General features: G+C 40.1%; 2 protein-coding genes and 2 pseudogenes across 2 annotated transcripts; 1 reads left to right on the top strand and 3 right to left on the bottom strand.

Moving 5' to 3' along the window:
- Positions 1-1,235: 1,235 nt before the first annotated feature.
- Positions 1,236-4,631, bottom strand: LOC146483976 (uncharacterized). Its single transcript, XM_085105084.1, has 2 exons — positions 4,526-4,631; positions 1,236-3,457 (listed from the first exon to the last, which is right to left on the bottom strand). The coding sequence occupies exon 2, from the start codon at positions 3,453-3,455 to the stop codon at positions 1,368-1,370; it is 2,088 nt and encodes a 695-aa protein (XP_084961210.1). The 5' UTR covers positions 3,456-3,457; positions 4,526-4,631; the 3' UTR covers positions 1,236-1,367.
- A 2,461-nt stretch (positions 4,632-7,092) lies between these two features.
- On the top strand, positions 7,093-11,169 carry LOC146483975 (uncharacterized; annotated as a pseudogene).
- Positions 11,170-12,805: 1,636 nt separating this feature from the next.
- Positions 12,806-14,391, bottom strand: LOC146483974 (uncharacterized; annotated as a pseudogene).
- Positions 14,392-17,297: 2,906 nt separating this feature from the next.
- On the bottom strand, positions 17,298-20,770 carry LOC146483973 (uncharacterized). The gene is made up of 2 exons (XM_085105083.1): positions 20,635-20,770; positions 17,298-19,567 (listed from the first exon to the last, which is right to left on the bottom strand). Exon 2 carries the CDS (start codon positions 19,563-19,565, stop codon positions 17,436-17,438), a length of 2,130 nt encoding a protein of 709 aa, XP_084961209.1. The 5' UTR covers positions 19,566-19,567; positions 20,635-20,770; the 3' UTR covers positions 17,298-17,435.
- Positions 20,771-22,820: the final 2,050 nt, after the last annotated feature.

Raw genomic sequence — 22,820 nt, 5'->3', positions numbered from 1 at the left:
TTTTCATGACTTAGCGTGATTACCCATGTCAAGTGTGAACGTAATTAATAGCCTAATCTCGGAGCAGTCGGTGGCTAGATCACGTGACAGTGTGAGAAAGTTCGCCTTTATCACGGTTTTTACAGGTTTTCATGCTCATGTTTATTTAATAAACGTGAGCAGGCCAACAGGCCAATTGTCTTACTTGACTCTGAGACTTATGGCAAAATAACGCAAATTACATCAGGGTTCAAATATGAATAAGTTATTTCCACTGTCTTAATCCTCAAAGCCTCGTAACGAAATTGATCTCTTTCGTCTCATGTCTTAGTATATTAAGTGTTTCAGGTTGCTGGGATGAATTTCCTCACTAAAATTTCCTATAAGTCATTTAATTTAGTTTTCCTAGTTTTGAATGCCGCGTTATGGTTGTTGTCGATCGGAATTTATTATTTCTTAATAGGGCACTGTCCCCAATTTTTAGTGTCACTTTGAATACCCAAAAAACAAATTTGCATCATTAAGAACATTAAAATAATGGTTCAGTTTTGTTAACAATTATCCTACTAGTGCAGGGAGACCAGCATTTATAATCTTTAGCTAATCTTTGGTTATGGATGGCCAGGATTGAAATCAATTGCAACTTGAATTGAAAAAAATGGCCAAATTTTTTCTAGTTCTTCATCCGTAGTTAAAAGAATCCCCAAGCTACTGATGTTGCTTGATCTTCCCAGGAGTAATCCCTTAGTATTTTATTCTCAGTGCTCTTAAGAGCAATTTGAAGTCAGTAAAAAGGTGCCTTGTCAAATATAAGAGTAGTTTTGAACAAAAATCAGAAAAAAGCGACAATCGGGAAATTGTAGCACAAAAACGGTTTGTTTTGGAAATCATTGCCTTAAAGTTATCTTGAGTTAATTTTTTGGTGCAAGGTTTTCGCCAAAAATGTCACTCAGTGAATGTGTTCGTTCTACGTTCTCAAATAATGCTAGCTCTCATTTCAGGAATGGAAAAAGTAAATTTAGGCTTTGAAACCCCCTGATTTCACCAACGGCATGAAGTACATGCTACTGAGTATCTCATGCTTGTGTTTTGATAGCCTTGCCTTCGTTTCCACAAGTCCAAGAACTCTCGTGCGTGTTTTCACGTCACTGGGTAAAAGTTATGTTTTTGCTCAATCATAAACAAAGAGAAATTCAATTTCTTATTTAGGGGCATAAGGTAATCTCAGAGATCAAAACAAACCAGTGTTCTACTTTCTGCTTCTCGTTTTTATTTAACCTCTCCTTAATTTCCCACGCAATTTCGCATCTTAAGTCTATTTGACTCTTCTATAGGGATGCGTTCTTTATTTACTATAGCTGTCTACTATTATGGTAGGCTAAGTGCTTCTAAACGCCAGAGACTTCAATAAGAAACTTCCCATGCATGTCGCGGCATCGGTGATTCTCTGTATCGAATTCGTCACAACGACCTATCCGCCAAGCATCACCTCTATAAAGCACATTGATGGTGTGCTGGTGACCGGCTCCAGTTGTTGTCGTCAAGGTGAAGATTGTTCCTAATCTCTTGGCCTGGTCCACTTCTGTTTGCGTCAACTCAACTTCGTGGCTGTGTGCACCTGGGGGATCCTTGGTTGCGTCCTGCATTTTCAGTGTTAAGGGTTTTTCAGGTTCGGTTGTTTCTTCACCAGAGTCTCCACCAAGAGGCTCCCTGTAGGTGAAGCCATACGTCTTGGACTTCATCAGGATGTCTTTTGTTGCTTCAAGTTCCTTCCACACGGCGCTGCCTTCTCCATGGACGGGCATTATGGGGTACCTCTGACGACATACACCCACTCCACTAATGGAAGGAAGGAAGATACGTGTTCCACTGGCTCGAGTAATCCTGACGACTCCATCCTTATCCAGAACTCCAACGCTGTTTTGGGTTGTGTCTGCGGCATCGGTGCTGACTTCCTCTCCTGAAAAGAAAGCTGAGGGTGTTTGATAATACCTCTTACTGTTTGTGCCATTGTACGCCGTTTTTGTGGATCTTCCTCCATTGCGATCATTGGCAGAAACAGTTTCTCCTAGCGGACTGTCTACAAGGCCTTTGTACTCAAGGTCAAATGGATTCCATCTGTTTAAGGGTGTCAGGTAGATTATCTCAAGTGGGATGGCGTACGAGTACTTCTGGCTGACTGTCGTGCAAATTTCTTTTCTCCTCCTTTTCTTGCAGGTGGTCAGTTTCATTCCTGCTACTTTGGGTTGTGTTGTCATAGCCATGAACAAGTTTTCATCTGCGTAGCCTCGATGTCTTATGGACTGGCCCATTGCACCTTTCTCCAGAACCTTGAACCAGCGATGATAGTAAGCAGCGTTCAATTTTCCAGTTTTCTTGGGGTCAATTGTGTAGGCCGGAAGACCAAACGCTTCATCCGTCAGGCTCCCTTGGTAATTATCTTTCCCAGGAATCTCACTCATGAGCTCATCCAGTAGTGAAAACGTCGGATCGTTGTAGCTCTCGTATTTGTCCCACGTACCTGAGTCTTGAGGGTTGAGTTGGAATCTTGCTGCTCTGGTGTCAGCGTGTTCTTCGTATTTTGTTCGAGCAGGAAGTCTTGCATGAAACTCATCAACTACACGAAACCTGTTCAATGGGATGTCACGACTCACTGGATGACACAAAATACGATAATTCCACTGGGCGAAAACAGGGATCGTTTCATTGATGATGTCTATGATGGTGGTGGGTAGGAAGGAAAAGTTCTCTAGATTGTCTTTCCTTCCAGTATAGGATGTGAAGCGGATCTTTTCTTGTAGATCTAACCAGGTTTTTGCGTCAATAAAATGCCTGTCACTTTCAAAGGGTTCATCGATGTCTTCTGTTGCTGTCGTCCATGCACCTTCCAGATAGCAAAGTACTGGCTTGAAGTACTTTCGGTAATCTCTGACAGAGTGATCTTGATTTTGCCATGCCTTAAACCATTCGCGCATCTCAACGACCTGCTCATCAACGGTTGCTTTATTTTGGACCTCTGGTGGTACTTCTGGGAATGGAATCGGTTCTGTTGCATGGTAATCTTTACTGGCTTTATTGGCCATGACGAGTGCGTAATCATTGTGCCTGGTCCTGAATTCCACTCCATTGAGGACCGCGATGAATTCTCCCAGACCAATAGTACGGATGTTATTAGCGTGTTCATGAATGGTCATGACCCTTTTGGAGTGGCCGTGGGTGTCTGCAAAGTAGTTACGTGTTCCCTCGTGGCCGAGACGCACTTGCTTTACCCCGGAGTCACCATGAGACCTGATGCGTTCTTCCACAAACATCTGCTGTAGCATGACTTGCCTGGAAAGATCACCCACAATTTGACGAAGTGATTCCATTTCAATTTGTTGATCCCGGTTGTTGTTTGCGTCGCTTAACGGCTCGTCGCCACATGTACTCGCTGTAAGTGTTATGGCAACGAGTAACGTAATGAAGAATGAGGCCATTTCTGTAGAGAAAGAAGATGCAATTTTACACCACAATTTGTAAATCGCTTTGACGTTTCTAGTTGTAAAGAGGAGTTGCATGGCTGAAATTGTTTTTTCTTCGAGTTGAAAAGACATCCTGGTCCTATTCTAGCCGCGTAATTGCGCAAGGATAACGCGAAACTTACAAATGAAAATTTAGACCTAGCTCACAAGGCGTATAAAATTTTGTTATATATTCTTCACTATTGAGTATATGTATGTTGTAGACAAGAAATAAAGATTTACGACGGTCGCCATTTGCACAAATGCAGCTTGTAATTGATATTTTTTTTCGTTTTTTTTTTGTAACCGAATTTTTAGAGAATCCAAACTAGTAGTTTTATGGTCATAGATTTGACTCCTGTTGGGTGAAGTTGCATTTTGTTATTCCGAGTATCAGGCCTGTGTCACTCACTAAAAAAATGTATCTCTCACAAACATTAATTGTCGGAATTTTTCACTATTTTACCCCTATGTTAAGGCAAGTGACTTTTGTCTAGCTAAATGGTTCTCCGCTCAGTTTTTATCATTGATGAAATCATTATGAAAAACACATTTTTATTCTGAATTTGTATTTTGATACTGGATGTTTGTATCTGGCGATAAATTAATACACCGATCCGCTTCTCTCGAAAAAAGAATATCAGCAACCTTTTTCTTCTCTTCTATTTAGTGAACTTAGCTGTTCTCATTTTTGAGAGAGGGTAACTATATGATATTTTGGATTGACGAAGAGGCTGCCTGCTAAACTTTACGAGTTTTTAAGCAAAATGTACGTGACGGAACTAACACCCAGAAACTCACAGTAAAACCATATATTGGATGTTATTAGTGCTAACCTTGGTTTCACTTTACGGGGAACATTTTTAAAAAGGGCAACTTAAATAAGCCGATAAACTGAATTCTAGCCCTGGTAACATTCCCAGCCACGTTTGTTCTCAGGCTACACGTTCTAATGAAAAAATTCCAAAGTATTCCGTAAAAAGATAAAATGAAAAACTCCTTACAACTGACTTACAAAAAGAAAACAAATTACGGGCGATACGTACCTGAAAGTAGAGAAGCTTTGAAAACTTTGTAAGAGCTTGATGCTTGAGTATCCGCTTCAGTCCACGACCAAGACAAAACACTTTCAGATCTACATAACGAAAGCTTTAAAATCAGATCCTTACAACAGAGGCAAATTCATAACGCTTTTAATGTTTTATTTCTTTTATTTAGCCGACAGCGTGTTTTACTTTTCAAATAATATTGATACTTCTGCCTTTTGTGATTACTCCTGAAGACAGTTGTCATTGTATAACGCGGATGGTCGGTTAGTTTTGAAACAGTCCTCTTCAAATAAGAGCGTAAACATTGTACAGCACCTGGCTAGCGTTTTTTTTTTTTATAAGTTCACAGTTCACTTTAAATCAAGGTACTTTTATGGAGAACAGCATAAAATTCCTTGCATCTACTTCTTTGTGAGTAGCTTGTTAAGCAGTTGTCTGGACGTAAAAAAAGCGGGAAAAGGCATTTTCGGCTTTCAACTTCAGCAGCGTAATATTTAATTTGCTTCAAAAACTTATTAATAATTCATACGCCCATTGACCTATTAAATGGTCGATAATACATCACGTACAGTGACTTTATATTGATAAACCTCCTCCTTATTAGTATGCGGTGTTTTATCAGCTGATATAAAACACTTCTCATTAGTATGCGGTGTTTTGTCAGCTGATAAATTACTCCTCATTAATATGCAGTGTTTTTCTCTTATGTTAATTCCTAACGTTGACAAAAGAATAATTGTTATGAACTCTATTGACACACGCTTTTCCAGGAATGTTTTTGAAGCCGTTCAAAAAACTTCAGCAGGTGTTTTGTTTAGAACCACTAGGCTGAGCCTCGTGGTTTAAAACCCAATAAAACACTCCTGCTCGTTTTTTAAACGTTACTTAATTTAGACCCATTAGTTCCGAACAATTGTTCCAATGATTGAGTTATCTTCAATGTAAATATTTTGCTGTGTGTCATGCAAAAGTAAATCTCACCTGGAAAGATAAATGACATTTTTGCCTTTCTGTTGGAACGTACTCAAGTAACATGATATTCGCAAGTTTTCATCCATTACTGTTCTTGCCGTTGGAAACTTTTTTGGTTACTCTTCTCAATGTTAAGTTACTTTTCTCAATAAAACAGTCTTACGCAGAGTGTTGAAAGAAGAATTTGGATTTGTTTTTGAAGCGCCGTAAGACGCCCACCTGTCACTTGCAAACAAACATTTTCAATTTTTAATATGCAGTTTTTATATTATTCTGATGATTTTTCGTTTAAAAATAGCATATAATCTCGATTTACTTAACTAGGAGCATAAGTATAAGAACAAGTCAGAAAATGTGACCAGGAGTACTGAGGCAAGAGGGGTAGGGTTTACAAATCTCATTACCTAACCCATATCTTACAATCCCAATTTTGCAAAGATCCAATTCCCAGGGCGTTAAATCCCGTTTTCCCTGCCTGTGAAAAGAAGGGAGATTTTCCAGTTTACATTTTACCCCTAGCCCTTCAGCAACCTCAAGTCAAGTTCTTAAAGGAAGTGCTTACTATAGGAATAGCCACCAGTGCATTTCAACTCAATGCTCAGTGCTCAAACCAAAAGTGGCTTATTTAGAGGCGATGGATTTTGAACGTGATATTATCTGTTTGATCGTTTTACATTATTTTGTGAAAAGGAAATTCCAAAAACCAAGGATGGGTTAACGCTTTATTTCAAAATGCGATGAATTTTGATAGTGGTTTCATAATTTCGGAAACAGTCTTTTTACAATAGCCGATAACTTCTTCGTGAATAGACGGTAAAAATAACCGGTTACCGACTCCGAACAAGAACCCTGTGTCGGTATTGGTTATGAAGAGTCAATTACATGAAGAAAACTACACCTTTATTCGCATCAGTGACTTCTTTCTAACTGGGTTAACAAATAAACCATGATCCATCAAAAACTCGAGCATCATGATGACCAAGTTTTTCAATGTTATTTCTCAAACTCATTAATAATTCATGCAGTCAAAAGCCAATAAATGACCTCCATTTCGGTCAGGCTCAGGCATATTAAGGCATGGCCAAAAGCCTCATTTGCATAAAATCAGAAAACAATCATAACGTTTCGTGGATTGAACAAAGAAACGTCAAACTTGGCAGTCTTATGAAACCTGATGACCTTAACTGATTCTTGCTTTAAAGTGTGGAACATTTTGGTCACGTGACCATTAAATGATGATTAACGTCTAAAATCTTTAAAGTAAAACGGGGTATATAAAACAAACTATAATCAAACCTTTTCGGGTGTCATACTATTACACTATGAAAGTTCATTGTTAATTAGCCTTGTATGGTGGTACCTGTCATTCCTATTAGAAGTTATTAAGTCATTTCTAATGTCACGTGACCTATTTCCCTTAATTACAGGACTGCTATTCAATGTGGACACGCAAACAAGGCTAATTCATTTCAAGCCCTTGACATGTAAACGTATGACACCAAAGGAGATTAAATACTATTTCATTTTATATACCCCATTTGGCTTAGAAGATCTTTAACAATCAATGATCATTTACAGGTCACGTGACCAAAATGCTAATCACTTTGAAGCAAAAACCAGTTAAGGTCTTCAAGTTTTATATAACTACCAAGTTTGACAGTTTTGTGTTTAATGTACGAAATGTTATGATTGTTTTCTATTTTTTATGCAAATGAGGCTTTTGGCCATGCCTTAACATGCCTGAGGGTGGATGAATCTTGATACCCCAATGAAACACCAGATGAAACACCACCAGGTTTTCATCTGAGATGAAACATGTTTTTCATCTGAGATCAAACATTTGCATTTTGATGAGATTAATTTCTTATTGTTTCATTTGAAAAGACATGTCAAAAACTCGGGCTTCGTGCTTTATCACGGGTTCCAAATACCTCGAAACAGATGAAAGCACTCGGCCTGCGGCCTCGTGCTTTCATCTGTTTCTCAGTATTTGGAACCCGTGATAAAGCACTCGCCCTCGTTTTTGACATATTACTTACAAAGATAGCCTTCACCACTTCCTTCTCAGGTGTCTTGAATGCAGCACCTCTGCAGATACTTATATCCCCGCATAAAAGTTATTGGTTACTACAAAACCAAAACAAATGCGTTAAGTTAGAAGCCCGATTCTCGAGAATAAAATGCTGATTCCTCAACTCAGAAAATTGATGGGTCAATCAACAAATGATTGGTTTTATTTACTCGCATCGTGACTTCGTTGACCAATCAGGTTTATAAGCCATCTACTGACGATCTACAATTTCCTTTATAAGAGGGGTTTTTTCTAAAGAAACTGCGCTGCTTCGTCGGTGGGGAGTAGAAACGAATGTTTGGTTTATCAACAAAACAAAGTTCATATGGTACTTAAGCCACCGTGAAGAGATTTCAGTGCTGACGTTTCGAGCGTTAGCCCTTCATCAGAAGGGTTCGCTTTGGCGAAAGGATAACCATCTAAACGCCAGCACTCGAATTTGTTGTCTCTGACGATTACTTCTGCTCAGGTTATAGAAACGTAAACGTAAGTAGTTTTCACCACAAATAGTCCTCCCTAACGGCTTCACTTACCCTGATCATCATAATCTCCCTACTTATGATATGATTCCTGACTTGAAATTCTTAACGAAATAAATGTTATTGTGATTGCTATCATTCAAATATTTTGGCTGGAAGCACGAACGAATCTAACCTTTCTGAAATCCTCTGCTTTGACGACAGGGCGTAGTATTTCCTTGGTTTAATTTTAATTTCAATTTTTTTAAATACGATTTGAATTTTTAAGAGCGTCAAGGGAGTTTAGGAAGATATCACTTAAACGCCTTTCAAAATGTCCACCCACATCTAATACGTATATTCTCGGTTTTCAGCTGACGGCATTAGATTATGCAAATTAGGTTTCCGCCATGTTGGTGCCCACGTGCGGTGTGAAATTGTATGCAAATCTATGCCATTTCTAAGCGCTCTTGTTCAAACTCTTCGAGTAATTCATCTTTCTAATGGATATTTCCCAAGAAAGCGACCCAAAACCACAACGTCCGAGTGCGCTATTTAAAGAAAATTTTTGTGGTTGGCGTAGATCCAGCGGCCATACCGAGCGAGCAGTTCAGCTCAGAATGTTTGCCTCCCATAGAGGTCTCGGACTTGCTATCCTATTTAGTTTTGGAAACGAGTTATTAAACAAATAAGCAATTTAAGGCCTTCAAAAGTTTGGAGGCGTACAACCAAATGGTTTCTGGTTTCGTTGCGTCAGCTCAAGGGAAAGAAATCGCGGGCAAGATTGTTGTTGTGGCCAAGGTGAGACATTCACAGCGAATGAACGATCCTCTTGTGAACATTTGGATGATTGTAGAAAAGGACGGCACCATTATCTCCGCGCATTGCTTAGGCTGCAAGGCAGCACTGGCTGAATCCTGTTCTCATCTAGCGAGCGTGACGTTTGATATCGAAGCTGTGACACGGATTCATGGAAAGCTCGCCTGTACACAAACGAAATGCACATGGATTTTACCAACATATGTCAACAAAGTACCATATGCAAAGGGAAGGGACATAAACTTTTCATCAGCTAAAAAACTCAAAAGCGCGCTGGAACAGAAAATCGAGACATTACATCAAAATACTGGGGAAGGAAGCAAAACAGAAGAACGCTGCGATCAAACCCAGTTTGCATCCAATGCCATTCCATCATTTGGAGAAATGCAGGAAGTCTACGCTTGCAAAATCAAAGCTGTAGCACTTAGCCTAATCGATCCCCATGCCGACCAATTTATTGACGATAGCCGCAAGATGCCAATTATTCCTGACTTGTTTGAAACGGAAAATCTTAAACTGGACTACCCGGAATTAATCAAAATGTGTGTTGGAGTAACGCTGGGTGTTCCTGAAGAACACATTAGCAAAGTAGAAATCAGCACACGCGCTCAAGCAAGTGGTTCTGGTTTTTATAGACATCGTGCTGGCAGAATTGGTGCATCTCAGTGCTTCTCAGCCCTTCACACAAACCTTGCTCAGCCCTCCCAGTCTTTGATTAAGACAATTTATTACCCAGGCCTCTATAAAGTCAACACCAAAGCTACGAGGTATGGCCAAAAGCACGAAAGTGATGCCATAAAGGCATATGAAGCATCCATGAGAGCACGTCATGTGAATTTAGAGGTCAAGAAGCGTGGGTTATTCATCAACAAAGAGAATTCATTTCTTCATGCCACCCCTGATATTCTTGTGTCCTGTGACTGCTGTGGAAATGGAGATGGAAAAGTTAAATGTCCAATAGTCATTGTTGATGGCAACTTTGAGGACTATGTTAAACATAAAAATTCCTGCCTGGAAAAAGTTAATGGGAATTTACAGCTGAAAAAAAAGTGACAGGTATTACTATCAAGTACAGCAGCAGCTTTTCTCAGTCCCAAATCTGCAATATGATGACTTTGTTGTGTGTGCCATTGATAAGGCAAAAAACATTCATTTATTTGTGCAGCGTATATATCCAGATGCGCAGCACTGGGACTTTGTTTTGCCTAAACTAGAATTATTCTGGAGAATATGCATTCTCCCAGAGATTTTGGGACGGTGGTATACCCGAAGGTGCACAGTACCACCTACACTACCAAGCAAGGATGTAATTTGTTTTTGTCGCATAGAAAGAGACGAGGACAGCATTTTATGTTGCAACAAGGACTGCCCTTACCAAAGGTTTCATCTTTCTTGTCTCTCTCTCACCTCCGTCGCAATGCCAAAGACCTGGTACTGCCCTCACTGTTCCAGACTTCCTCAGTTCAAGAGGGAAAGGAATACCAGAAAATCCTGACGGCCTACTGTTGTGTCAGATCATGCAGCGGTGAAATGTGATAGTATTTGTATTTACAAGGCAAAGCCTACCCCCACCGACAAGTTAGTTGAGTACCATGGAGAAAGCTGCAAAAATGGAACGTACTTCCACCTTGCTTGTGTTGATTTGAAGCGAATGCCAAACAATCACAGAACTACCTGGAAATGCCCTGCATGCAAAAAGGTTGCCCCTGCCCAAGCTACAACCACCTCTACCACTTGTTCTTCTTTGTCAGACTCCTCCAGTAGTGAGGATGAAAGTGATGTCGTTATAACAAAAGCCACCCAGGGTGAAACTGACAAGACCAGTGCATTGGCCAATTGGACCATTTTGAAATTAATTATTAACCCTCCTGGATGCCTAGACTGTGATATCATTCAACGAGCTCATGTTTTATTACAGGCTGAGAATCCGGCAATCGCAGGTTTTCAGCGACCAACACTTGGCCCTGTGAGAAATTTTGATGTTGTTAGTGGTGAATTTGTTCAAATTTTGCACACTGGAAACGATCATTGGGTGTGTGCCTGGATATGTAAACCTTTTTGATAGCCTCTATCATGACTCAGTCATAGTTCAAGAAGTAGAGGAACAAACAAATGATTTGATAGGGGGACGTTTGATTGCCCTTGACCCAAAGCCAGTGCAGCAACAAACCAATGGAAGTGACTGTGGGGTTTTTGCAGTTGCATTTGCCACCTGTTTAGTGTTTGGAGTAGACCCCACATTTATGAACTTTGATGTGCAAGGTATGAGACCTCATTTAACAACATGTCTATGAAATGGCAGAATCAGCTTGTTTCCTTAATTTTAAAAACAGATGACTATTTTACAACAGTAAATGGAACATGCAAAATCGTCAGACTGTAATTTTGTATTTTATCGTTTTCAGGCATTTCAATTTTTGATTCTGTGGCTTTGATTTAAAGCAATTCAGACAAAGCCTTCACATAGAATATTAGGCAGCCATTGTGTGGTTTCAGATAATATCCACACCACCCTCATGGAAGGTTTTTTCTTTTGAGCCCTCCTTCCCCCCCTGGAATTTCCAATTAAGGTTCATACTTTCCCTCATAAATTTTGGCTGTTGAGACCCCCTTCCTCTTGGAATTTCCAACGACCTTCCATGGGGTGGGAATGAATATTTTCTGGAACCACACATTCCCACCACCCATGCACTGCATGTCAGTAAGTGTGGGACACCTGTATTTCTTTTGCCGAAGAACACAAAGTTATACCATTACAGATGTAACAACGTTTGCAAAAGCAAAATTCAAAGAAAATATTATACCTAAACGTAAAAGGGGAATGGACATTTAAGAGGGCAGAGGTCATTACATCTTTTTACAGGGGAAGTGAACACTGTTGTAAACTTAGAATATCCAGTAGCCGGAGGCATGATATAAATGAACTTACATATTTCCTTTACAAAATCATACCAATCCTCTAATTAAGCCACCCCTCTTTAGAAAAAGAAATTTATTAAGCCATCCCTCCCCTTTCAGAAAAAGACCTCTTACAAATTTTCGCTATTTTTGAGATTTGCGTATAATTTTTCTTTAATGTTCCCAACCCATGAAATAACACAAGACAACGAATATGTGGGAAAAAGGGGTAGGGGATGAAGTACTCGAGTTGCCGATACACATCCATCTTTAAGGATCATACAGGTCAGGTCGCTTGGAAACGAGAGTGCTAAGCCTCACATGGGGTCATCATCCCCAGGCCACTGGGAGGCCTTATTCCCATCTATGGGGTCCTAATTCCCAGGCCCTGGCCTCACATGGGGTCCAAACTGGCCCCAGGTCCTGAGAGGTCCTTATCCTCTCGAAAAGACTGATCATCAACCAACTATGTACTCATTGTTACCATCTTAACGCAGCTATCCTGGGGTCTGAGTCTATCAAGATAGCTGGAGCTCTTCGTCCCCTCCCAAATTTTATAACATTTGTAACAAAGTCTCAATGGGAACAAAGACCCTTCACCAGGGCTAACATCACATAACAAGTGAGCCAAAATAAATAATTCCACAAGTAATAATCATTTCTCGTGACATTGATGGCACTATGTAGAAAGTCACAAGGTGACCTAAGGCCTAAGCTGTTAACTATTGCAATTTCCCTTTCATGGTTGTCATATTAACTTAAAATTATATTATCTATCCCCTGAAATAAATTAAACACCCAGGTGGCTTAATCAGAAGACTTAACCCTTTCACTCCCAGAGTCAATTATGGAGACCTGTAATTTTAAAGTTCTCACTTTTTAGTCTGTGGACGAAATCCTATGGTGTGACTATTCAAATGAAACCTCTTCGGCAGTACTTTTGCATGGTACCATTTGTTTTCCAATATTGTACAAAATGAAATTTGGAATTTTTCTTGCATTTTGATATTTGGCACTCTTGGGAGTGAAAGGGTTAAGGTATATAAATGTGAAGTTGATCTAATCAAAAGGGTACAATAGGAGGAAAAAATTAACAAGAGCTGCACAAATTCTTATCATATGATCTACCAATGCAGTACGCCTGTCAGAGATTTCATGATTACATATCAGAAAGTCAGTTGGCAAGGTGCCTTCCAGTATAGTGAACTTCCGTCAAAGCAGTCCAATAACACGTTCAACATGAATCCACACATTCGCAATGCCTCTTGTCTGCTCCACGTCCACTGGGTTGAGCTGAAATTTGCCTTTTGTGAAAGCCGGTATAACTAGTTTAGCATTTCTCAGTCCAACACTCTCAGTGATGGTGAATCCCCGATCGGCCATCACCATGTCTCCAGGAATCAGTTTGTCCAGGAAGCCACAGTTCTCAGTTAAAAATTTATCTGAGACACGACCTCCCCAGGCTTCAGATACAAATGAAATAGTTCCTTGTGGTGTGATGCCTGCAAGAATTTTGATTGTGTTATGATGTTTGTAACTTGAAAAAGTCTGTGCCCTGGCTAGCAAGTTTAAAGGTCTCTCAATAAACGCTTCAAAGCAGTCGATCACAACAGTTGTTTTCTTTCCGAATGCATACTGGAAGCACTGTGGCATTGTTCTCCACAGTTGGTCCCTGACAGGCCAGTACACAAAGGGAAATAACCTTGTGTCCATCGAAACAATCCAGTGGGAAAATATTCTGGAAATTGTTGACACTGAAACAACGAACCGGTATGCAAGATCCTGCAACGGTACATTTAGTCTTAGTTTCATAAGTACAATGATGAACTCTTAAAATCAGTTGAGCGGCTGTGTTTGTCATGTAAAATGTGGGGAGACGTGCTTAAAAACAACCATTAGTACTTCCATAGACGGTAGCCCAGTGTAAAAGCAAATTTTATCGTCTGTGAGTGTCAAAGAAATCCTTATTTGGGGCTTGATATTTAGTTGTTTGAAACATGTAGTCAAACTCGGTGGTTCGGCACTCGGCGTCGACTTTAACAGTTTCCGGTTCGATTTATTCACCTTCGCTAACTGCTATGGCCGCTATATCTGAAGAAAACGCCTCCTCATTCCCTTCGTTTCGACTTCCCTCTTCTTTTGTCGAAGTACTTGGCTGCCTAAAGTCGATCTGAGCAACTGGAATGTAGAAGGAAGGCTGCTTTCTAGGAGCTTTCGACGTTTCTCTGGCACTTCGCGTTCTTGTCGTTCGACCGCAAGTTTCTCTCGTTTCTTTGCCCTTTCAGCTCTCTCTGCGTTCGCTTCATGGTCTAATTGAGGACGATAATTTTTCTTGCCCAGTTGCAATGTGGGCACCCAATCAACGTTGTGCTTATCCCAGGAAAGAGCTGGCTTCCCAGAAACAAAATGCTTGCCACATACCCGTTCGCTTTTGAGCACGTTTTTCGATGCCGTGTCTCCGCGACTGATCGCTTAAATTATCCAATTTTCTCTCCGCTCTGTAGTCAGTTCTTCTTCAAATTCTCCTTTGTTGGTTGCCACTGAAGGTATTCGATAATATCCAATCCCTTTGTCTCGGTCACTTCGACTTCCACAATCAAAAACAATGCAAAGCACCATTGCCACGCTTTCTTTCTCACTGTGATCTATCTATTGAGCGCGTTTGTTTAGGCACCAACATGGCGGATAGCAACCGTCGTCAAGGGGGAGGTCACGTGGGTGAAAACCAAGAATACTTCTAAATTTGCTACAACTTACAGAAATCTTTAAGTATATATCTGTGAGATGGCAGATGTTGGGGACTCCCGGTCAAACTTTGGTTGTCGTAGTGATAATGTATCAAAAATGGGGCATACTGCGTCGTGACACCTTTTGACCAATCACAGTCAAGCCAACATATACGGTGAATTACAGGGACTTCCACACTTAAGTCGGGTGCTCCAACTCGGGGAGGTCCTTGGTAAAATATAGTAGAACCTCACTAACTCGAACTCCGAAGGGAAACAAAAATTAGTGCAAGTTATAAAGCGGGGTTATCTTAGCTTTGAATTTCCATTATCCTTTTAAAACTAATAAATACTGTGGTATTATCATTCTTCACAATCACGTATAACCTGGGTGCAATACGTCTTTTATAAATTGCCTGTACTTTGCATGGGAATTATAGACAAAATTAGTTCGAGTTAGCAGGGAGTTGGAGTTAAGCGAGTTCAAGGTAGCGGAGTTCCGCTGTAGGTCCTTCTTCTTCTTCTTCTTCTTCTTCCTCTTCTTCTTCTTCTTCTTCTTCTTCTTCTTCTTCTTCTTCTTCTTCTTCTTCATCCAAGAAACCCCACCCCCTTCAAAAATGAAGATTCTTGTGAGGGGTCGTTAAAAGTAAATAAATAAATAAATAAATTGGCTAACAGTATGCAAATTTTAAAAAGATGAACAATAAATAAACAAATATTTAACAATTAGACGGGGAGCTCGAGGTTTCTATCGGCTGATAGTTGGCGAGGGGCGAAGCCCCGAGCCAACAATCAAAGGCGATAGCGAGCCGTCTAATTGTTTTAGCATACCTCAGTGATCGATCTATGAAGCCAAAAAGATCTTTTTATTTCATAAATTTTGATATAGTTGTGCAATGATGCATGCTAAATCGCGCGCGCTCTGACAAACTGCCGTCTATCGATCGATAGACGGCACCTGTGTAGCCAATCAGATTTCGCGTTACGCGATAGTCGGTCACTGAGGTATGCTAAAAATAGATAAGTAAAGGACACAAACAGATACGGTCATTAAACTAGTACTTTTTCAAAAGAGTCCAAGTTCGGCAGAGTGGCAATATCTTCGGGTAACGAGTTTCATTCCCTTATTGTGAGCGGGGAAAACGAGTACTTGTGATGGTTAGTTTTTGAATATGGTACTTCGTACGTATTTGAATTCAGATGTCTGCTGGCCCGTAGCATTAGGATTAAATGCGGCATTCCATCTGCAACTTATACAATATGCAGTCTCATTGCTTTCCTTCTGCTTTGAAGTGAATTCCATCCCAGCTGGTGTAGTAAAACTCCTACGCTCGCCGTGCGATTGTAATTCCTGACAACAAAGCGGACTGCTCGCAGATGTACCAGACACAAGTTTCACTCAGTCGCTTACATCCCGAACGCTGCTTCAAATCAGATATATGGAGAGAGTTCAGTGCAGTAAGTAATAAAGAGAGAAACTATAAATTCTAATACTGGTTATTACGTATTAAGTAAAGTGGTCTCAATTTTTCATGATTTGGCGTGATTACAGCAGTATGGACGACTCATGTCAATTGTGAACGTAATTAATAGCCTAATCTCGGAGCAGTCGGTGGCTAGATCACGTGACAGTGTGAGAAAGCTCGCCTTTATCACGTTTTCGCGTAGACGTTTTACAAGTTTTCATGCTCATGTTTATTTAAAAAAAACGTGAGAAGGCCAACAGGCCAATTGTCTCACTTGACTCTGAAAATAAGGCAAATTACATCAAGGTTCAAATACGAATAATTAGTTTCCAATGTTTTAATCCCCTAAGCCTCGGCGCCAAATTAGGATTTTAATGTAATCTATTTCGTCTGATGTCTTGATATATTTACACTTAAAAGTGTTTCAGGTTGCTGGGATGAATTTTCTCAGTAAAACTTCCTATAAGTCATTTAATTTATTTTTCCTAGTTTTGAATGTCGCGTTATGGTTGTTGTCGAACTGGTCGATTTTCTTTTTCTCAATAGGGCACTGTCCCCTATTTTAGTGTCCCTTTGAATACCCAAAAAACAAATTAGTATCATTAAGAACATTAAATTAATGGTTCAGTTTTGTCAACAATTATCCTACTAGTGCAAGGAGACCAGTATTTATAATCTTTGGTTATGGATGGCCAGGATTGAAATCGATTGGAACTTGAATTGAAAAAAATGGCCAATTTTTTTCTAGTTCTTCATCTGTAGTTTAAAGGAATCCCCAAGCAACTGATGTTGTGTGATCTTCCCTGGAATAATCCCTTGGTATTTTATTCTCAGTGCTCTAAGGAGCAATTTGATGTTAGTGAAAAGGTGCCTTGTCAAATATTAGAGTAGTTATTTCCTTTATAATATTAATATCATGCAGTGGCATAGTTTTGAACAAAAAACAGAAAAAAGCGACAAATGGGGAATTGTAGCACAAAAACGGTTTGTTTTGGAAATCATTGCCTAAAAGTTATCTTGAGTTATTGTTTTGGTGCAAGGGTTTCGCTAAAAATGTCACTCCGTAAATGTGTTCGTTCTACGTTCTCAAATAATGCTAGCTCTCAGAAAAGGAATGAAAAAAGTAATTTAGGTTTTGAACTCCCCTGATTTCACCAAGGGCATGAAGTGCATGCTATTGAGTATCTCATGTTTGTGTTTTGCTAGCCTTGCCTTCGTCTCCACATGTCCAAGAACTCTTGTGCGTGTTTTCACGTCACCGGGTAAAAGTTATGTTTTGCTAAATCGTAAACAAAGAGAAATTCAATTTCTTATTTTGGAGCGTAGGGTAATCTCAGAGATTAAAACAAACTAGTTCACTTCTTTGTGCTTCTCGTTTTTATTTAACCCCACTTTAATTTTCCACGCAATTTTGCATCTTTATTCTATTTGACTCTTCTATAGGGATGCATTCTTTATTTAACATAGCTGTCTACTATTGTGGTAGGCTAAGCGCTTCTAAACGCCAGAGACTTCAATAAGAAACTTCCCATGCATGTCGCGGCATCGGTGATTCTGTGTATCGAATTCGTCACAACGACCTATCCGCCAAGCTTCACCTCTATAAAGCACATTGATGGTGTGCTGGTGACCGGCTCCAGTTGTTGTCGTCAAGGTGAAGATTGTTCCTAATCTCTTGGCCTGGTCCACTTCTGTTTGCGTCAACTCAACTTCGTGGCTGTGTGCACCTGGGGGATCCTTGGTTGCGTCCTGCATTTTCAGTGTCAAGGGTTTTTTAGGTTCGGTTGGTCTAACACCAGAGTCTCCACCAAGAGGCTCCCTGTAGGTGAAGCCATACGTCTTGGACTTCATCAGGATGTCTTTTGTTGCTTCAAGTTCCTTCCACACGGCGCTGCCTTCTCCATGGACGGGCATTATGGGGTACCTCTGACGACATATACCCACTCCACTAATGGAAGGAAGGAAAATACGTGTTCCACTGGCTCGAGTAATCCTGACGACTCCATCCTTATCCAGAACTCCAACGCTGTTTTGGGTTGTGTCTGCGGCATCGGTGCTGACTTCCTCCCCTGAATAGAATGCTGAGGGGGTGTGGTAATACTTCTTACTGTTTGTGCCATTGTACGCCGTTTTTGTGGATCTTCCTCCATTGCGGCCATCGGCAAAAACAGTTTCTCCTAGCGGACTGTCTGCAAGACCTTTGTACTCAATGTTAAACGGATTCCATCTGTTTAAGGGTGTCAAGTAGATTATCTCAAGTGGGATGGCGTACGAGAACTTCTGGCTGACTGTCTTGCAACGTTCTTTCCCCCTCCTTTTCTTGCAGGTGGTCAGTTTCATTCCTGCCACTTTGGGTTGTGTTGTCATAGCCATGAACAAGTTTTCATCTGCGTAGCCTCGATGTCTTATGGACTGGCCCATTGCACCTCTCTTCAGAACCTTGAACCAGCGATGATAGTAAGCAGTGTTCAATTTTCCAGTTTTCTTGGGGTCAATTGTGTAGGCCGGAAGACCAAACGCTTCATCCGTCAGGCTCCCTTGATAATTATCTTTCCCAGGAATCTCACCCATGAGCTCATCCAGTAGTGAAAACGTCGGATCGTTGTAGCTCTCGTATTTGTCCCACGTACCTGAGTCTTGAGGGTTGAGTTGGAATCTTGCTGCTCTGGTGTCAGCGTGTTCTTCGTATTTTGTTCGCGCAGGAAGTCTTGCATGAAACTCATCAACTACACGAAACCTGTTCAATGGAATGTCACGACTCACTGGATGACACAAAATACGATAATTCCATTGGGCGAAAACAGGGATAGTTTCATTGATGATGTCTATGATGGTTGTGGGTAGGAAGGAAAAGTTCTCTAGATTGTCTTTCCTTCCAGTATAGGATGTGAAGCGGATCTTTTCTTGTAGATCTAACCAGGTTTTTGCGTCAATAAAATGCCTGTCACTTTCAAAGGGTTCATCGATGTCTTCTGTTGCTGTTGTCCATGCACCTTCCAGATAGCAAAGTACTGGCTTGAAGTACTTTCGGTAATCTCTGACAGAGTGATCTTGATTTTTCCATGCCTTAAACCATTCGCGCATCTCAACGACCTGCTCATCAACGGTTGCTTTATTTTGGACCTCTGGTGGTACTTCTGGGAATGGAATCGGTTCTGTTGCATGGTAGTCTTTACTGGCTTTATTGGCCATGACGAGTGCGTAATCATTGTGCCTGGTCCTGAATTCCACTCCATTGAGGACCGCGATGAATTCTCCCAGACCAATAGTACGGATGTTATTAGCGTGTTCATGAATGGTCATGACCCTTTTGGAGTGGCCGTGGGTGTCTGCAAAGTAGTTACGTGTTCCCTCGTGGCCGAGACGCACTTGTTTTACCCCGGAGTCACCATGAGACCTGATGCGTTCTTCAACAAACAACTGCTGTAGCATAACTTGCCTGGAAAGATCGCCCACAAACAACTGCTGTAGCATGACTTGCCTGGAAAGATCGCCCACAATTTGACGAAGTGATTCTACTTCAATTTGTTGATCCTTGTTGTTGTTTGCGTCGCTTAACGGCTCGTCGCCACATGTACTCGCTGTAAGTGTTATGGCAACAAATGACGTAATGAAGAGTGAAGCCATTTCTGTAGAGAATGAAGATGTAATTTTACACCACAATTTGTAAAATCAGTTTGACATTTCTAGTTGTAAGGAGGAGTTGCATGGCTTGAAATTGTTTTTTCTTCGAGTCGAAAAGACATCCTGGTCCTATTGTAGCCGCATAATGGCGCAAGGATAACGCGAAAATTACAAATGAAAATTTAGACCGTACCTAGCTCACAAGGCGTGTAAAATTTTGTTATATATTCTTCACTATTGAGTATATGTATGTGGTAGACAAGAAATAAAGATTTACGACGGTCATTATTTGCCCAAATGCAGCTTCTAAAGCTTGTAATTGATATTTTTTCGTTTTTTTAAGACCATCCAAACTAGCAGTTTTATAGTCATAGATTTGACTCTTTTGAGAGAAGTTGCATTTTCTTATTCCTAGTATCAGGCCTGTGTCGCTCAATAAAAAATGTATTTCTCACAAACATTAGTTGTCGGAATTTTTCACTATTTTATCACTACGTCAAGGCAAGTGACTTTTGTCTAGCTAAATGGACCTCCGCTCCGTTTTTATCATTGATGAAATCATATATTATGAAAAACACGTTTTATTCTGAATTTATATTTTGATACTGTATGTTTGGATCTCGCGATAAATTAATACACCGGTCCGCTTCTCTCGGAAAAAGAACATCAGCAACCTTTTTCTTCTCTTCTATTAAGTGAACTTAGTTGTTCTCATTTTTGAGAAAGGGTAACTATTTGATATTTTGGAGTGACAAAGAGGCTGCCCGCTAAACTTTACGAGTTTTTAAGCGAAATGTACGAGACGGAACTAACACCCAGAAACTCACAGTAAAACTATATATTGGATGTTATTAGTGCTAACCTTGGTTTCACTTAACGGGGAACATTTTTTAAAAATGGCAACTTAAAAAGCCGATTAACTGAATTCTAGCCCTGGTATCATTACCAACAACGTTTGTTCTCAGTCTACACGTTTTAATGAAAAAATTCCAAAGTATTCCGTAAAAAGATAAAGCTAAAAACTCGTTAAAAATGACTTACAAAAATAAAACAAATTACGGGCGATACGTACCTGAAAGTAGGAGAGCTTTGAAAACTTTGTAAGAGCTTGATGCTCGAGTATCCGCTTCTGTCCACGACCGAGACAAAACACTTTCAGATCTAGAGAACGAAAGCTTTAAAATCAGATCCTAACAACAGAGGCAAATTCACTAAAAAAAAAAAAACAACAACAACAGAGGCAAATTCATAACTCTTTTAATGTTTTATTTTTTTTATTCAGCCGACAGCGTGTTTTACTTTTCAAATAATATTGATACTTCTGCCTTTTGTGATTATTCCTGAAGACGGTTGTCATTGGATAACGCGGATGGTCGGTTAGTTTTGAAACAGTCCTCTTCAAATAAGAGCGGAAACATTGTACAGCACCTGGCTAGCGTTTTTTTTATAAGTTCACAGTTCACTTTAAATCACGATACTTTTATGACGAACAGAATAAAATTCCTTGCATCTACTCCTTTGTGAGTAGCCTGTTAAGCAGTTGACTGGGCGTAAAAAAAGTGGGAAATGGCATTTTCGGCTTTCAACTTGAGCAGCGTAATATTTAATTTGCTTGAAAAACATCATTAATAATTCATACGCCCATTGACCTATCAAATGGTCGATAATACATCACGTGCAGTGACTTTATATCGATAAACCTCTTTCTGATTATTATGCGGTGTTTTATCAGCTGATATAAAACACTTCTCATTAGTATGCGGTGTTTTGTCAGCTGATAAAACACTCCTCATTAGTATGCGTGTCTTTCTCTTATGTTAATTCCTAACGTTGACAAAAGAATAATTGTTATGAACTCTATTGACACACGCTTTTCCAGGAATGTTTTTGAAGCCGTTCAAAAAACTCGCAGCAGGTTTTTTGTTTAGAACCACTAGGCTGAGCCTCGGGGTTTAAAAGCCAATAAAACACTCCTGCTCGTTTTTTAAACGTTACTTAATTTAGACCCATTAGTTCCGAAGAATTGTTCCCTGAATGATCGAGTTATCTTCAATCTAAATATTTTGCTGTGTGTCATGCAAAAGTAAATCCCACCTGGAAAGATAAATGACATTTTTGCCTTTCTGTTGTAGCTTACTCAAGTAACAAGTTATTCGCAAGTTTCCATCCATTAGTTCTCGCCGTTGGAAGCTTTTTTGGTTACTCTTCTCAATGTTAAGTTACTGTTCTCAATGAAACAGTCTTACGCGGAGTGTTGAAAGAAGAATTCGAATTTGTTTTCGAAGCGTCGGAAGACGCCCACCTGTCACTTGACAAACAAACATTTTCAATTTTTAATATACAGTTTTTATATTATTCTGATGATTTATCGTTTAAAAAAAGCATATAATCTCGATTTACTTAACTAGGAGCATAAGTATAAGAACAAGTCAGAAAATGTTGTTGCGTTTCAGTGCCCACGCCGTACTTCACTGACCAGGGCTACTGAGGGAAGAGGGGTGGGGTTTACAAACCTCATTTCCCAACCCAAATCTTACAATGATCCAAATTTTGCCAAGATCTAATTCCCAGCGCGTTAAATCCCATTTACCCCGCCTGTGAAAAGAAGTGAAACTTTCCAGTTTACATTTTACCCCTAGCTCTTCCGCAACCTCAAGTCAAGTTGTTAGAGAAATTGCATACTAGTTATAGCCACCAGTGCATTTCAACTCAATGCTCAGTGCTCAAACCAAAAGTGGCTTATTTACAGGCGATGGATTTTGAACGTGATATTATCAGTTTGATGGTTTTACATAATTTGTGGAAAGGAAATTTGAAAACAACAAGGATGAGTTAACGCGGTTTTTTGAAAATGCGATGAACTTTGATAGTGTTTTTATAATTTCGGAAACATCCTTTTTACAATAGCCGATAACCTTTACCAAGAGAAAATGTATCCCACGCGCGATCCTCCCGCGAAATAGCACTTTGCACTAATGACGTCACGAGATTTCACACCCCCGTCGAGACTCAGACAAACAAAGTCCAATTCTGTAAGAGATGTAGGGAAGAACATGTGAATGGCGAGCAGTTCGCTTCGATCTTTAAAGGAACCGACGAAGACGACGTTCCTGGCTCTAAATTCGAAAGAGAACCAGAGGAATACAGAGTTGAGCAACTAAAACGGTGGTTAAAGTGCAGGGGCTTGAAATTAAGCGGTAAACGCGAGAACTCATCTCTATCATTTCTCAGGAATAGGCAACTGACGAGATCCACAAG

The sequence above is a fragment of the Pavona decussata genome, unplaced genomic scaffold (assembly GCF_977016875.1).
Source record: "Pavona decussata unplaced genomic scaffold, jaPavDecu1.1 SCAFFOLD_37, whole genome shotgun sequence".
NCBI classification, from domain to species: Eukaryota; Metazoa; Cnidaria; class Anthozoa; order Scleractinia; family Agariciidae; genus Pavona; species Pavona decussata.
Note: the sequence above shows the minus strand (reverse complement) of the source record. Positions and strands in the feature narration are given on the sequence as shown.